This window comes from Mus caroli, unplaced genomic scaffold (assembly GCF_978045245.1).
Source record: "Mus caroli unplaced genomic scaffold, Mus_caroli_1 scaffold_5, whole genome shotgun sequence".
NCBI classification, from domain to species: domain Eukaryota; kingdom Metazoa; phylum Chordata; class Mammalia; order Rodentia; family Muridae; genus Mus; species Mus caroli.
In genome coordinates this window covers 11,386,867-11,405,430 of record NW_028227260.1, presented here as the reverse complement: position 1 = coordinate 11,405,430, position 18,564 = coordinate 11,386,867, and the positions used below count along the sequence as shown (strand labels likewise).

The 18,564-nt window shown below is 39.7% G+C and overlaps 1 protein-coding gene across 1 annotated transcript in view; it reads right to left on the bottom strand.

Annotated features, from left to right (window-relative positions):
* The window catches only part of Ppef1 (protein phosphatase with EF-hand domain 1), a 130,794-nt gene that overhangs the window by 27,069 nt on the left and 85,161 nt on the right, over nt 1–18,564 (bottom strand). The window contains exon 9 of the mRNA XM_021153415.2: nt 17,274–17,320. Within this exon, the coding sequence (XP_021009074.1) occupies nt 17,274–17,320 (47 nt within the window). The remainder of the gene's footprint in view (nt 1–17,273; nt 17,321–18,564) is intronic.

Here is an 18,564-nt window from a genome sequence, read left to right as displayed (position 1 = left end):
TAGAGAAAGGCAGAAGATGGTAGAATAAATCTATAAATTAAAGAGAAAAAGGGACTATGAGACAAGAATTCTATATCAACAAAGACATCATTAACATCTAAGAATAGCAGGAAATATTGCAAATATGTAAAGGTTCAAAAGTTCTTCATACTAGAAGAAAAATATGTAGTGGTTTAGGAGCACAAAAGCAATAAGCATGGGTACATACACATGAAACACAGTTTGAGATGCAGGGAACAAACAAGTAGACAATACAAAGCCACTGGGTTCAATGTGCTTGCATATGTTTCACAAAGGAAAGCACCCAACAAAAGCCACCAGCCAAGTTACAACAGTAACAATTCAAACGTCTTCAAGCCAAGGAAAGACTACAAGGAAAGAATCCAATTGTGAACAGTTATTCTTCAAATATATTACTATACATGAATCAATATGACATTGTCAAGATCGCATTTAAGTACTAAGCAAGAATTCCAGAAACAGAGCTGGGTGTGGTGGCACACACCTTTAATCCCAGCACTTGGGAGGCAGAGGAAGGCAGATTTCTGAGTTTGAGGCCAGCCTGGTCTACAGAGTGAGTTCCAGGACAGCCAGTGCTACACAGAGAAACCCTGTCTCAAAAAAAAAAAAAAAAAAAAAAAAAAAGAATTCCAGAAACAGAAGAGGAAATTGTTTAAAATTTCAAATACTATATATTATTTAAATTAAATATACAGAAAATAATAAAGTTTTTGGTCTGAAAAATAGAGCTAGGAATGTAGACTGCTAGCTTAGCATGCATGAAACCCCAGCACTACATAAAGCTGAGCAGGATGGTAGTCACCTGAAATCTCAGCACTTGAGACATGGAAACAGGAGAATCAGATATTCAAAGTCATCCTCAGCTACATAGAAAGTTCAAAGATGGCCTAAGCTATATAAGATGAGACCCGGCCTTGTAAGTAAGTAAGTAAGTAAGTAAGTAAGTAAGTAAGTAAGTAAGTAAGTAAATAGCATAAGAGATTGATGATTTACTGAATAAATGGGAACTATGGTGTGCTAGCTAGATTTATGTCAACTTGACACAAGGTAGTTATAGGAGAGGAGAGAAAATGCTTCCATGAGATTAGTCTATAGGCAAGCCTATAGGGTATTTTCTTAGTGATCAGTGGGAGAGGACCTAGCCCATTGTGGGTAGTGCCATCCCCAGGCTGGTTGTCCTAGGTTCTATAAGAAAGCAGGTCGAGGAGAGGCCCTTGGTCCTTGGTCCTTGATGCCCCAGTGTAGGGGAATGCCAGGGCAGGGAGGTGGGAGTGGGTGGGGGAGAGCACCCTCAAAGAAGCAGGGGGAGGGGGAATGAGATAGGGGATTTCTGGAGGGGAAACTGGGAAAGGGAATAACATTTGAAATGTAAATAAATAAAATATCCAAAAGAAAAAAAAAAAGAAAAAAGAAAAAAGAAAGCAGGTTGAGCAAGGTATGAGGAGCAAGCCAGTAAGCAGCACCCCTCCACAGTCTCTGCATCAGCTCCTGCCTCCAGGTTCCTGCCCTGTTTGAGTTCCTGTCCCAACTTCCCGGACACTAGTCATAATACTAGTAACAATACTCTGTTATGCTTGCAGACAGCAGCCTAGCATAACTGTCCTCTGAGTGGCTCCACCCAGCAGCTGACGGAAACAGATGCAGAGACCCATAGTCAAATGTTAGACAGAGTTTGGAGAGTGTTGTGGAAGAGTTGGGGGGAGAATTGAGTGCCCCTGAGTGGATAGGGACTTCATAAGAAAACCATAAGAAGACCAAGAGAGTCAACTAACCTGGACCCTTGGGGGCTCTTATGGACTGGATCTACACTCATATACATACACTATGCCCCGTGGTCTTCATGCATGTCCTCCAACAACTAAGAGGGGGCTGTCCCTGACTCTGTCACGTGTTTGTGGATCCTGTACCCCTAACTAGGCTGCCTTGTCTGGCTGCAGTGGAAGATTATTTGCCTAGTTTTGCAGTGACTTGATGACTCAGAGTGAGCATGGATAGACTAGGAAGGAGGGGCATGTAGTCGCAGAGTGACAGGGCTAGACCCAGAGTGGGCAGGGCTAGACTCAGAGTAGTCTGAGCTTAGACTGGGGTGGGGGTGGGGTGCCCTCTCAGAGGAGAAGCAGAGAGGGGCAAAGAGCTGTGTGAGGGGGACTGGAAGCAGGGGGGTTGTGATTGAAATATAAAGTAGATAAATAAATAAATGGAGAAAAAAGAAAGATCACCAAAACAACCCAAAGAAAGAAAAAAAAAAAAACCAAAGCAAAATAAATAGGAAAGAAGAATAAAAGAAAAAAATTCAAACATGTAAATGAGTTAAACTTTTATATTAAAATATGAAAGATATATTAAAACAAAAGTTCATGTAAATATGATTCATACACACACACACACACACACACACACATATATATATGTGTGTTAGAGATGGTTGAAAACAAATAAATACAACAGAGAGGACAAAGCTGGAAAGAGTAACAGGAAACAAAATGGAATTAAATGTTAAATGGATTAAAATATTAACTGGGTGTTGTATAATACATCTATAATCCTAGCACTGGGGAGACAGAGGCAGAAGGAGCACAAGTTTTAGGCTAACAGAGAAAGTTCAAGGCCAGCCTGAGCAACATAGCAAGACACTGTCTCAAAAAGAGATGATAGTAGATCCTCTAGTAGTAGAATACTTGCCTAGCATGCAGAAGGTATGATCCCTAACACCAGGAAAAATAAAATAAAATATTTAACAACATCAGAACATTTCATTATAACATGTTAAAAAGCACTTTATAAATAATATACACTTAATGAACTTGTAATCAATATCCAAAGAAGAAATATTTGCTTCATATTCTAATCACCAGTACAAGAATAAATTGTTTAAAACCACAGAAGTGGGGATAGAGAGATGGTTCAGCAGTTAAGAGCACTGACTGCTCTTCTAGAAGACCTGAGTTCAATTCCCAGCAACCACATGGTGGCTCACAACCATCTGTAATGGGATCTGACGCCTTCTTCTAGGGTGTCTGAAGACAGTGTACTTACATAAAACAAATAAATAGGTCTTAAAAAAATAAAAGTAGGGGTTGGGAATTTAATTCAGTGATAGAGCGAGCGCTTGCCTAACAAGCTCAAGGCCCTGAGTTTGATCCTCAGCTCTGAAAAAAACAAACAAACAAAAAAGACAAAAAAAAAAAACCCTATAAAAGTGGTGAATATACATGTTGAATTATTGCTTAAAATAACCTCCACAAATTCTTGACACTCCTTTTTAAAAAGTAAAGTCTAATTTTCTCCCCCTTGAGTGAGATAGACTTAACAACCTGCTTCTAGTAAACAGAAATAAAAGTAAAAGTGACTACGTGAAACTTTAAAGAATTAAGTCATAGAAGATACAGTAGCTTCCTAGTGCTCTCTCTTAGATTACTCACTTTGGGGGAAACTAACTGCTATTATCATGAGGATGCTCAGCCAGCTGTGAGGAGAGGCGCACAAGTTTAGGAAGGGAAGGAAATGCTCTACCTAGATCCATAAGAGTGAGCCAGCTCTTTTCAGACTTTAAAAAGATTTAAAGAATTATTTCATGTGTATAAGTGTTTCTCTCTATATAAATATATTTTATATATCTATACTTTAATATAAATTTTTATAAATATAAGGAAGTTTTTACAAATACAATATAATTAATTTTCAGATGCCCATGCAAACTTTGTGAAAATTAACTTTACACTTGGCCCACAAGAAATCTTTAATACATTCAAACTGAAAAATATCTCATAGGACATTTTTCTTATATCACAATCCAATAATATTTGGAAATAAATAATAAAATATGACTAGAAAAATTCTTGCTCCACGAATTAAGATTCTTAGAAATTAACAGCTGGAGTCCTGATAAACAGTGAATCAATGAAAAAAACTAAAGATTCATGTTTCCCATGAGGGCTAAGGAGAAGGCTCCATGAGTAAGGGAGTTGTTAGGCAAGCGTGAGGACCTGAGTTCAAATCCTTAAACACCCATTAAAGATTGGTGTGGTGCTAACAGTATGCCACCACCACACTAGGAGACAGAGACAAGTAAGACAATAGTAGACAGAGACAGGGAAATAGTAAGCATCAGATACTTTTTAAGACCTTGTCTCAAAATACCATGTGGAAAGTCATAAAGACAGGCACTAATGTCAACCTCTAGCCTCCATATATGCCAGCAGGAGTGCATACACATGCATGCATGTATGCATGCACCACACACATACATATGCAGACATGCAACCACTTCCTCACTCCACCCCCACAATTAAAAAAAAAAAAAGAAATCTTAAATGTATACTGACCTCCTCTTAGTGTTAAGCCTTTCGAGGCAATGACTTCAAAGCCAGGCAAGATTTATTTGGATATATATCAGTCTTGCTGGTTTAGGATTAGTCAAATTACTTTGCATAATCTAAGTTAGAACACATTTTAGTCTTCAAATAATTAGGCAGCTCGGTCTCCTGTGACATGAATCTCTGGGCTCTTTAGGCTCCTGCTACTGAGATTTCTCTCAGTTCCTTTCAAAGGAGCAAAAATTCTTCACTCAGCTCCAGCACACTCAGATTTACACTGCAGTTAATAAGTAACACATTGTTTATGACATGGATATTAAGCCAAAAATTATAGAAGACCCAGGGTAACCACAATTCTGAAAAGCACTTCAAGAAGAACATGATGATGAGGAATAAGTTGGTTCTAGTGCAGTTTTTTTCTTGTCTATAAAGCATTTAACCCCCCTGTACATAACTCACTCCTTTTAAAGAAAAATAAATGGAAATGTAAGGCTGTGTAAGATTTGTTCTTAAACTGTACAATGTCTTTTTTTTTTTTTTGGTATAGTTAACACACTATCGAATGTGTCTTTAGATAGCGCTGTCCTGGCGATATTTTCAATAGCCACTAACCTTGCCTGGTACAGTCTGGGGTTGTAAATTGGCATGGAAATTTAAAGCAGGTTCTTGTTGGTACACAGCGTAAATTAGTTATATATGGGAACAGTAGTTTGGTTTTGGGGGTTTTATTCTTTTGGTTTTATTTTGGGGTTTTATTTTATTTTCATCTTCAGTTGTCTCTGATGCAGCTTATATGAAGATAATTATTGTTCTGTTAACTGAATACCACTCTGTAATTGCAAAAAAAACATGGCTGTTTTGTTGACATTCTGAATGTTTATAAGTAAATACATTTTTTTATTTAAAAAAAGTGAATTGAATAAACACACAAAAATGAGATATTCTCCTATATTCTGACATAGTTCCTATTGAAGCATTTTATAATAGAAATCTGAAGTTTATTTCAACATATCTGAATATTTTCCTAAGGAATATTTTCCTAAGGAATTGAACTCCAGAATAACAATAACTTCTGGAGTTCAATTCCATAATGTCACAACTTTCATTTTTACAACCTCTGTTTTGAAGATCTCAGACACAAAGATCTGAAGATTCCAGTGGCAGCATGAAGTATCCCAGTGATGGGGAATACAGGATTTGATTACCTTCACGGTGAGAAAGTTATGGGCATGGGCTCAGGTGGGGCAAAGGAGAAAAGGAAAATAAGACAACACAGATCTTAGTAGACAGCATCCGTATGATACCCACAGGGTTAAAAGTTAATTAGCAGCTTTGTGTCCATGTCCAGCTCCTTTTCAGCTGCAGGAGCACCACTCTCAGCACCAATTTAACAAACTCATTCACTAATACTTGATCTACAATTTCAAGCTTTCCATTCAATGAAGAAAAATGTCTTGTAGTGCCAGCAAGGCTGAGGCTCTAAATGAAGTATTTCAAATTGGTCACTCCAATTAAGCAAAAGTGGCTGATTAGAATTAACCTTTTCAGAAAATAAAATCTAAAAACATGACCTAACTAATGATATGTAAATTGCTTCACTTGATGATAAAATTACATTTGAAGACATATAAAGTAGAGGTGCCCTTTTAGCAAAGGTCTGTTGTGGTTAAGAGTATGGTACCTAGAGGGGAAAAAAATTCCCAAGCCAGATGGGGTTGAGTGAGCTGAAAATATCTCAGAGTTAATGTAATAAATGACAACAATTAGGGATGGCCAAATGCTAATCAAACGAAAGACTAACAACAATTCCTCAAAAGCAATCATTGCTCTGAAACCCCAAATTTATTGCAGTACACCACAGGAAAGTTTGTAACCGACTCTCCCTTGTCCTTCAAGATGTTCCTTCATGATTCAGGCCTTTATTAAATGATTAAACATCCTTAAAAGGTTTGTAAAAACTACCATCCCTTAACCCGGGCATGGTAGTCATGTTTGAAATCTCAGAAGTACCAAGAATGTGAAAGGATGAAGATCTGGAGTTAAAGGTTAGCCTTGGCTATATAGTGAGGCTGTTTCATGATAAAATAATAATAAATCAGGCATGATGCCACACATCAGGAATGCCATCATTGGGAAGCTGAGGGAGAATTCCTGCAAGTTATAAGTCAAACTTGGTTTCAGAGCAAGATCTTGTGTCAGACACAAAGCCCAGCCACCCCATCCAGGAAGTCTTCAATGAAGTTAGTATCCCACCAATAAGTTCCCTTAAAACTTCCAATTCCAATCTTAATTTTCTTCATTGTGTTGCCCACTTCCATCCCTGATCTAGGAGCTGATTCCAGGGGATCTTGTCTTTTAAAATCAAACATCCCAGTAAACTGTATCTGTCAGGACAATAATTTCCTCTTAGTCATACCATATTGCCAAGTTTTAGTGTATTATCTCATTCATAGCTGACATTAAATATACATGAAATAAATGATCTCCATAGTTTATCTTTGTAGGTTGCTCTAGTTTTTTATATGATGTTTATGTCTCCAGTACACAGAGACCAAATTAAAAGCTTATTAAGTGAACAAACTAGTAGAAAGATTCATTTTGCATATGATAAGTTACAATGCTAAAGGTCTTGACCCTATAATCCCTCTCCTCAAAGGGATGAGGCTGAGGATCACAAGTTCAGTGGATGCTTGAGCTCTGGAATGAGTCTACTGCTCACCTGAACAACTTCTTAAGAATCTGTCTCAAAGTTCTTATTAAGAAATGAAACAAAGCCCTCAACAGAGGAATGGATACAGAAAATGTGGTACATTTACACAATGGAGTACTACTCAGTTATTAAAAGGAATGAATTTATGAAATTCCTAGGCAAATGGATGGATCTGGAGGGCATCATTCTGAGTGAGGTAACATATTCACAAAGGAACTCACACAATATGTACTCACTGATAAGTGGATATTAGCCCAAAAACTTAGGATACCCAAGATATAAGATACAATTTGTTAAACGCATGAAACTCAAGAAGAACGAAGACCAAAGTGTGGACACTGTGCCCCTTCTTGGAATTGGGAACAAAACACCCATGGAAAGAGTTACAGAGATAAAGTTTGGAGCTGTGAAGAAAGGATGGACCATCTAAAGACTGCCATATCCAGGGATCCATCCCATAATCAGCTTCCATACGCTGACACCATTGCATACACTAGCAAGATTTTGCTGAAAGGACCCAGATATAGCTGTCTCTTGTGAGACAATGCCGGGGCCTAGCAAACACAGAAGTGGATGCTCACAGTCAGCTATTGGATGGATCACAGGGCCCCCAATGGAGGAGCTAGAGAAAGTACCCAAGGAGCTAAAGGGAACTGCAACCCCATAGGTGGATCATTATTATGAACAAACCAGTACCCCAGAGCTCTTGACTCTAGCTGCATTTGTATCAAAAGATGGCCTAGTCGGCCATCACTGGAAAGAGAGGCCCACTGGACTTGCCAACTTTATATGCCCCAGTACAGGGGAATGCCAGGGCCAAGGGGTGGGGGTGGGGGGGACTGGTTGGGGGAGTGTATTGGGGACTTTTTGGATAGCATTGGAAATGTAATTGAGGAAAATACCTAATTAAGAAAAATCTGAAAAAAAAAAAAAGAAATGAAACAAAGGATTGAGAATATAGCTCAGTGATAGAGTGCCTGCCTAACACGTAGGAGGCCCTAAGTTCAATTTTCTGCACAAGTTTTGAGTTAAACCTACCACTTGGAAAAGAAAAGCAAAATAGTTAGGCATACCAGTGAAGCTACTGCCTCTCAGATTTGGTTGACCTGGGCCAAGCTTGAGCATATAGCCCTGCTCTTATTATAAAAAGGAACTGATGGGGAAGAAAGGATATACCAAAATGTCAACTGAGAGGTGAATAAGAATAGTTTGTGAAGGCAAAGCTTCTGGTTGTGTTTTAGGGTTGATAGAGAAGAAAAAATTAGCCATAGTTAAGACATAAATATTGGGGATAGAATTGAACAACCCAGAAGGGTCCAGGACACCATAAGAAGACTTACAAAGCATCAACCAACCTTGGACTATGGGGATTCACAGAAACTGATCCACCAACCAAAGAGCATGCAGGGGCTGGACCTAGCCATCCCCTCCCACATTTGTAGCAGATGTACATCTTGGTCTTCATGTAGGTTCCCTAACAATTGGAACAGAGACTATCTCTGACTCTGTTGTCTGCCATTGTATCCCCTTTCCCTACCTGGAAAGCCTGGTTGGGCCTCAGTGGGATGCTTAGTCATGCTGGGACTAGATGTCCCAGGGTGTGGTGGGACTCAAGGAGGACCTCCTGGGAGAAGGGGAGGAGATAATGGGGGGATTCATGAAGGTAGGACTGGGAGGAAAGGAGGATGGGGAGCTTAGATTAGGATGTAAAGTGAAGAAATAAGTTAGTCAATGGAAAAAAGACATAAGTATTGGCCATATCTAGCTTTCTTTTTTTTTTTAATTCCAACAGGATACAGCTGGCCAAACCACTCCCCAAAATACAAATTTTGTTTCCTTTAAACCATAATAATTAAATAAGCACAATTTAAAGTATGACTACTAAGCTAGCTCTAAGCAAGCTTTGAAGATCAGGGTTCACACCAACATGACACAACTCATAGCTCTTGTCCATGAGCTGAAGTGAATCACTGCACTGGGCTGGGATTCGGTGAGCTGGTGCTGCACTGATTGAGAGCAAAATATTACTTCAATTTAAGACTTTCTAGAGTTCAATGAAAATGAAGGCACAACATACCCAAACTTATGGGATACAATGAAAGCAGTGCTAAGAGGAAAGCTCATAGCACTAAGTTGTGCCTTCATAAAGAAATTTGAGAGATCTCATATTAGCAACTTAACAACACACCTGAAAGTTCTAGACCAAATAGAAGCAAGCACACTCAAGAGCAGTACAAGGCAGGAAATAATCTAATTCAGGGCTGAAATCAACCAATTAGAAACAAAGAGAATGATACAAAGAATCAACAAAACCAAGAACTGGTTCTTTGAGAAAATCAACAAGATAAGACATATATCCTTAGCCAGACTAAAAGGCACAGGGAGAGAATATTCTAATTTTAAAAATCAGAAATGAAAATGGGGGACATAAAACAGACACCAAAGAAATCCAAAGAATAATTAGTTCTTACTTCACAAGCATGAACTCCACAAACCCCTGAGATTCCACCTCACACCAGTCAGAATGGCTAAGATCAAAAATTCAGGTGACAGCAGATGCTGGCGAGGATGTGGAGAAAGAGGGACACTCTTCCATTGTTGGTGGGATTGCAAGCTTGTACAACCACTCTGGAAATCAGTCTGGCGGTTCCTTAGAAAATTGAACATAGTAGTACTGGAGGATCCCGCAATACCTCTCCTGGGCATATATCCAGAAGATGTTCCAACCAGTAAGAAGGACACATGCTCCACTATGTTCATAGCAGCCTTATTTATAATAGCCAGAAGCTGGAAAGAACCCAGATGTCCCTCAACAGAGGAATGGATACAGAAAATGTGGTACATTTACACAATGGAGTACTACTCAGCTATTAAAAAGAATGAATTTATGAAATTCCTAGGCAAATGGATGGACCTGGAGGGTATCATCCTGAGTGAGGTAACCCAATCACAAAACAACTCAAATGATATGTACTCACTGATAAGTGGATATTAGCCCAGAAACTTAGAATACCCAAGATATAAGATACAATTTGCTAAACACAAGAAACTCAAGAAGAACAAAGACCAAAGTGTGGACATTTTGCCCCTTCTTAGAATTGGGAACAAAACACCCATGGAAGGAGTTACAGAGACACAGTTTGGAGCTGAGACGAAAGGATGGACCATCTAGAGACTGCCATATCCGGGAACCCATCCCATAATCAGCCTCCAAATGCTGACACCATTGCATACACTAGCAACATTTTGCTGAAAGGACCCAGATATAGCTGTCTCTTGTGAGACTATTCTGGGTCCTAGTAAACACAGAAGTGGATGTCCACAGTCATCTATTGGATGTATCACAGGGCTCCCAATGGAGGAGATAGAAAAAGTACTCAAGGAACTAAAGGGATCTGCAACCCTATAGGTGGAACAACAATATGAACTACCCAGTACCCCCTGGAGCTCATGTTTCTAGCTGCATATGTATCAAAAGATGGCCTAGTCGGCCATCACTGGAAAGAGAGGCCCATTGGTCGTGCAAACTTTATCTGCCTCAGTACAGGGGAACACCAGGGCCAAGAAGTGGGAGTGGGTAGGGGACTTTTGGGATAGCATTGGAAATGTAACTGAAATAAATACCTAATTTTAAAAAAAGTAAATAAAAAAAGAAAATTTAAACTAAATAAATCAAGATCAGGTAAACAATCTAAATAGGCCTATAACATCTAAGGAAACAGAGATAGTCATTAAAAGTCTCCCAACCATAAAAGCCCAGCCCCAGATGGTTTAGTGGAGAACTCTATTACATTTTCAAAGAGGAACTAATACCAATACTTCTCAAGTTATTCTACAAAATAAAATTCTACGAAATTCATTTTACAAGGCCACCGTCATTCTGATAACTAAACCACACAAAGACTAAACGAAGAAAGAGAATTTCAGACCAATTTCCCTTAAGAGCATTGATGCAAAGTGTTCAATAAAATACTCACAAACTGAATCCAAGAACACATAAAAAGCATCATCCACCATAATCAAGTAGATTTCATCCCAGGGATGCAGGGATAGTTCAACATAAGAAAATCCATTAATGTTATCTACCATATAAACAAACTAGAAGAAAAAACCATTTGATCATTTCATTAGATGCTGAAAAAGCCTTTGACAAAATCTAATACCCATTCAAGATAAGTTCTTCGAGAAGTCAGGGATATGAGACACATAACTAAACACAATAAAGTAGATATACAGCAGGCTGATAGCCAACATCAAATTAAATGGGAAGAAACTTAAATGAATTCCACAAAAATGTCAGGGACAAGATAAGGCTGTCCACTCTATGTCTATTCAATACAGTTTCATGTACAGCAATAAGACAACTAAAGGATATCAAAGGAATACCCATTGAAAAGGAAGAAGTCAAATTATTTTATATTTGCAGATGATATGAGAGTATATGTGACCCCAAAACTCTGCCAGAGAACTCCTATAGCTGGCAAGCATCTTCAGCAAAGTGGCTTGAAACGAAATTAACTCAAAGAAAAAAAAAGTAGTGCTCCTATATACAAATAATAAACAAGCTGAGAAAAAAAATAACAGCCTTCACATACCTACAAATAATATAAAATATCTGTCTGATAAGAACTTCAGATCTTTGAAGAAAGAAATTGAAGATTTCAGAAGATGGAAAGATCTCCATGCTCATGGATTGGTAGGATTAACATAGTAAAAATAGCCATCTTACCAAAAGCAATCTATTGATTCAATGCAATCCCCATAAAAAAAATCCAACACAATTCTTTACAGATTTTAAAAGAATAATACTCAACTTCATATGAAAAAAAAAACACACAAAAATCTAGGATAGCTAAAACAATCCTGTACAATAAACGATCTTCATGAGGTATCACCATCCCTGATTTCAAGCTGTACTATAGAGCAATAGTAATTAAAAAAAGAAACCCTACATGGTACTAGCATAAAAACGGACAGGCTGATCAATATTGAATCAAATAGAAGACCCAGAAGTAAATCTATACACCTATAGACATTGACTGCTTATGAAGAAGCCAAAACTATACAATGGAAAATACGAAAGCATCTTCAACAAATCTTGCTGGTCTAATTGGATGTCTGTGTGTAGAAGAATACAAATAGATTCCTATTTATCAGCCTGCACAGAACTCAAGTCCAAGTGAATTAAAGAGTTCAACATAAAACCAGATATACTAAATCTAACAGAAGAAAAAGTGAGGAATAGCCTTGAAGGTATTGGTAGAAGAAACAACATCCTGAACATAATACCAAATGCTCAAGCACTAAGGTCAACAATTAATAAATGGGACCCCATGAAACTGAAAAGCTTCTGTAAGGCAAAGGACACTGTCCATGGGATTAAAGGACAGCCTACAAATTGGGAAAAGATCTTCATCATCCCTATACCCGACAGAGGGCTGATATCCAAAATGCATAAAGAACTCAAAAAATTAGGCACCAACAAACCAAATAACCCAATTAAAATGGTGTGCAGAACTAAACAGAGAATTCTCAACAGAAAAATGTCAAATGTGTGAGAAGCACTTAAAGAAATGCTCAACATCCTTAGTCATAAGAGAAACGGAAATCAAAACAACTGTGCGATTTCATCTTACATTGGTCAGAATATTAGCCTCTGGATATGGTCTTGACAGGTTCTCCCTCCCCTTTGTGGAGTATTTCATATGCGACTTTCATGGGAAGAAGATGCTGCTTGGGAACAAAACAAGTCCTGTGTCCCCTTACCTACCACAGAGAATAAGACTCTCCTCACTTGTGTTTCTTGTCACGCATTTCTGTTTTATGCTTACCAAGCTATGAACCTACTGTGCTCAGTTACTGTGTGTGGCATTCATGCTAAATGAGTCAATTTTAGTAGCGAGTGCCTCTACATAATACACACACACACATATATACATGTATGTATATATATATGTATATATATATGCATGCATACTTATAGTTTGTGAGATGATGAGTATGTTGATTTGAATCTCTGTGGTTGCTTTCTCAGCCTTTGTATGAATCCTGTAACATTGTGTTATATATATGCAACATACACAATAACCTTTACTTTTAAAAGGCAAACAAAAATAACTATGATAAGGCAGTGAGGGCAGGTCATGAATATCATTAGTATTTTCAGCAATGGCACAAGAAAAGAGCTGAAACCACCTCTCTCTCTCTCTCTCTCTCTCTCTCTCTCTCTCACACACACACACACACACACACACACACACAAATGCACACACTCTTGCTATATAATCCAGGCTCTGCCCTCAACTCCAGGCTTCCCTAATACCCAGGATATTCCTCCTTTATTATCCTTCCTAGGGCTGAGGTTAGAGGTACAACTAACAAGGTATGGAGGGAGATGGAGGAGATGTGCAGAGGATCAGGAAATTGAACAGAGGTCTGTAGCAATGGGGGATGGGGAACTGAGGATAGCAACCAGAAAGTCCCAGATGCCAGGACCCCATGGGAATGACATTAACTGAATACCCCACAAAGTGGAGGGAGGACCTATCAAGACCATATCCAGAGGTTAGGCATGGACCCCCAGTTGAGGGATGGGACTACCTACCCATCTCCAAAGTTTTAACCCAGAATTGCTCCTGTCTAAAGGAAACACAGGGACAAAGAGTAGAGTAGAGACTGAAGGAAAGGCCATCCAGAGACTACCCCATCTGGGAATCCATCCCACATGCAGATACCAAACCCAGACACTATTGCTGATGCCAAGAAGTGCTTGCTGACAGGAACCTGATCTAGCTGTCTCCTGAGAGGCTCTGCCAGTGCCTGACCAATACAGATGCAGATGCTTGCAGCCAACCATCAGACTGAGCACAGGGACCCCAATGGAGGAGTTAGAGGAAGGACTGAAGGAGCTGAAGGGGCCTTATCTGTCATCAGTGGGAGGGGAGGCCCTTGGTCCTATGAAGACTTGATGCCCCAGTGTAGAGAAATGCACGGGCAGTGAGGCGGGGGTGGGTGGGTGGGTGGGGGAGCACCCTTATAGAAGCAGGGTAAGGGGGAATGGGATAGGGGGGTTGCAGAGGGTAAACCGGGAAAGGGGATAACATTTGAAATGTAAATAAATAAAATTAAAATTAAAAAATATGTTATAGCAAAAAAAAAAAAAGAGTAGCAAATGAGTTATATATAGGAAAACTCTTTACAGGGGACATGTTCCTGGAATAGTCCATCAAGAAGTACATATCTGAGCATGTCCAGCTTAAGAGGCGAAAACAGTAGACACATTTTGGGGCATGTTCAGCTTGTATTCTAAACATAGCAATAAGGAATGCATCTGAGAAGCTTGCTTTCCACAAAGGTTTTAGCTTCAGAAAGGAAAGGACACTTTGGAAATTCATTAATACAGGAGTTTGTCCCTGAAGGTTCCTAACTCACTCAGCAGCCAATAAATACGTTTGTATTAATATAGCCCTCATGATGTACATAGATCTCCTTTTTCAGTTTCTCAAGGTGAAATCATGCCGTCCTCAGTGGTCCTTCCCTTTTCCCCCTGTTAAGTCAGGCAAGTGATGTGTATGGCTTGTTGTATGCCCAAGCTGCATGTTACAGTCTCATCCTGAGTTGGGTAAAATTCTAACCCATTGCTCTTACACACCACTCTCAAAGATCCCCCTTACCCCCTTCCACCCCAGTCCATGCCTGAGTAGCTTCCTTCTCTTTTACTGCATGGCCCTGAAAAATGTCACTGGAGAACTCTTGAGATGTTTCTAGCTTCTATTTGAATGCTGTATTTTCCCCTTTAGTTCATTTTATGACGCTTCCTACCACCCACCTCCTCCTGTTCAGTCTTTACATTAGCACCTTCCAGTTTTATATGTTCCATGTCACTTTGCCAGTGCAATTAAAGAACTGTGTCAGAATACTCTGTCCTGGTCTCTCTACTCCAGGACTCAATCTCTGGTCATGCCTTAGTATCTCCCCCTTAGAAGGGTTTCTTTTCCAAATCTCTTGGAATGGAGCGACCACTATCCCCATCTAAATTGTTCAACCATTTTCCTTTTCAAGTGTTTTCCGGTCTCTAGGAAAAGACTTGCCAGATAGTTTGGTTACTGCTGTCCATATCCCATCCTCAGATGCTACCTGTCAAGCAATTGCAGGACTGGAATTTTGAACATTTAATAGTGTGGTAAGCCAGACAAATATTTCTCACGTGGACAACTTGAGACTCATTTAAGCATTCCACCCTTCTTCTTTCCCACCTTTCCAACTTGGCCAAAGGCATCCCCATGTCATGATAAATAAACTCCCTTTACTTAACCTCATCCAGAAAGAATTCTCTCCACAAATGTAAACCTCCCTTAAGGATGCTGGTGACCCCTGACTCCAGCATCACTACTGTGGAAGAAAAGAATCTATTCCTGCAAGGAAAAACACTTCAGGGGCAGGGTAGTGGAAGGTCTGACGCTTTGTGTGACTCCTTTCAGACCCAGTACCTCTGACTAAATGTCTTCCTCAGCTCCTTAGCTCTAGGTCCAAGAGTCAACTCATTCAACACACATAATTTCCTGGTACTTGCCCTCCCTGTTGCTGATATTCTTTTACTCATCCTTGTATCTTGCCTTCTGGATGCCACCTCAGACTCTCATCTCACCTGGGACAATTTCACCTGCATCTTTCTACCCCTTCTGCTTCCTAAGACCCTTCCAGCTACTCCCTGACCCTAGTGCACATTCTAATCCTTCAGTCCTCCCATTCTTCCCATACTGGCTTCTCTTCCTTCCTTCCCTAGCTTGACTCCCATGACTCCAGGAGTTCTCTTTACTAACTCCCTCAGCTTCCTACCAGTAAGGCTTGTCTGGAATTCCTATACCAACCAACTGCCTGGGGAGCTTCCCACTTCCTCTGAACACATCCCCTAGCTCTGGACCTTGCTTAAGCTGCCTGAAGTGTCATCCAAATCCTCTCCAAAGTGCCAGGTCCATTGGCTTACTTCTATCTTGGCCTATCCCATTTTCTTCCAAGTTGCCATTATGGATAAATGAAATAAAACCTTGCAACCTTGCATTTCTGTCATAATGCAGATCCTTAAAATGCTACTGAATGAGAGACAGAGAAAGAGAGAGAGAGAGAGAGAGAGAGAGAGAGAGAGAGAGAGAGAGAGAGAGAGAGAGAGAGACCATAAGCTTGAAGATGAGTTGGTAGAGAGACATGGAGAGGATCTTGAAGACATTGGGGAGGGGAAGAATAACATCAGAATATATTAGATGAAATTTTTTAAAATAAAAATAAATATTAAATTACAAATATGCCAGGCAGTGGTGGTGCATGCCTTTAATCCCAGCACTTGGGAGGCTGAGGTAGGTGGATTTCTAAGTTCGAGGCCAGCCAGGTCTGCAGAGTGAGTTCCAGAACAGCTAGGGCTACTCAGAGAAACCCTATCTCGAGAAATAAAACAAAATGCTCTTGGATAATTACATCACTTTATCCATAAGACAATGTATGGAGTGGAATTACAAGATAATATGGAAGCTGAAAAAACAAATTGTGGTTAATTTTGCTAGCCTTGAGGATGATAGCAAACATCATTAATCAAAAAGAGACATGTAGAAGACCAGTGCTAAGAGACAGTGCTAGGGCCCCAGGATCTGGTTTCTAGATATCATCATTCTAGAAGCAAGCATTCAGGTAGCAACTGTTGGCTCAGAGACAACAATGAGTCCAGCCAAAGTGTCTGTGTCGGCCGTGCTGCAGCTTTGTGCAAAAGATGGAGAACCAGCAGAATAACTGAGCTCAGAGTTGCTCATTTACTAAAGGTGGACATTTCTCCCTTCACACCCAATTAGTGTGTGATAAAAGGGGAAACTCATTATAGAACATGTTAATCTCCAAGCAAAATAAAACAGACTACATTCCTCCTCATCCTGTGCCATCTCAACCTTTATGACACAATAAAGACAGGCATGCACACATTCTAACTGATATACAGATAGCCTCAGTGTTGAACAAAGAATCTAATTACATTTTTGAAAAACAAATCTTGTGAGATGCGTGGAAAACTAAAAGATGTGTTTCTACAAATCTTTGAGCTTCTAAGATTAAAAAAAATTGTCATATTTCATTTATATTTCATTTATATTTGTGTGTGTAGACATGCATACAACAAAACTAATATTGTTATCTGCCCTAGGACTGCCCTCACACAGCAAAAGCACAGGCAAACAAGCATTTACCTTATAGAAAATAAGCATAAGATCATCCAGTTTCCCATGCAAATCACCTGGAACACAAATGAAATATCAGTATTCAGGAGGAGCCAAGATGCAATGCTTATTTTGTTATAGCATTTTAAATCTCAAATACCCTAAGTATTCTCATGGCATTGGGATTTCCACTTTAGGGTGATGATGATATGCATTCTGCTTCCACGGACACTTTCCTTCCCTCCCATGGTACACATGGGGTGGGTACAGCAACTGGAACTGTTTGATGTAGGCTTTCATTTAGTCTGAATTGTATGCTTACTTTCTTGTTTGATCCTCACCACCACTCAGGGAGTAGCACTGTTGTCATCCTTATATTCCAAATGAGACTCAGAGTAATTACAAAACGTATGCAAGTACCCTGCCACCAAAATCTGAGCTAGAATTCAAACCCAGCATCCTCTCATCTCAAGATGATTTCCTCTGTAATGCCTACATGTTAATGCCCAGGAGAGCAGCAGAAATAGCTATCACAGGAAGCATTGACTCTCCAAGGACCTACCATAGTATCTAGGCAACTAGGTACTCAATGCATGCATTTATTTTTTAATGACAAGAAAAGGAATTAATTTAATATGGCCATATTAGAAAGAACAAATAAAGGGTCCAGTGACACCCAAGTCTATCTTGGGTACTGATATAAAGTATAGGTTTAAGTAAGAGGTGGGGTTTTTCTTTTCTCTCCTTTTTTTTCTTTTCTTTTCCTTTCTTTTCTTTTCTTTTCTTTCTTTCTTTTTTTTTTTGCTCACATTTTTATTAGATATTTTCTTTATTTACATTTCAAATATTATCCCCTTTCCTAGTTTCCCCTCTGAAAATCCCCTATCCCCTCCCCCCACTCCCTGCTCCCCAACCCACCCACTCCTGCTTCCTGACCCTGGCAGCCCCCTACACTGGGACATAGGACCTTCACAGGATCAAGGGCCTCTCCTCTCATTGATGACCCACAAGGCCATCCTCTGCTGCATATGCAGTTGGAGGCTTACGTCTCTCCATGTGTACTCTTTGGTTGTTGGTTAAGTCCCTGGGAGCTCTGGGGGTACTGGTTAGTTCATATTGATGCTCATTCTATGGGGCTGCAAACCCCTTCAGCTCCTTGGGTACTTTCTCTAGCTCCTTCATTGGGGACCCTGTGCTCAGTCCAATAGATGGCTGTGAGCATCCACTTCTGTATTTGCCAGGTATTGGCAGAGCCTCTTAGGAGACAGCTATATCAGGGTCCTGTCAGCAAGCACTTGTTGGCATCTGCCATAGTGTCTGG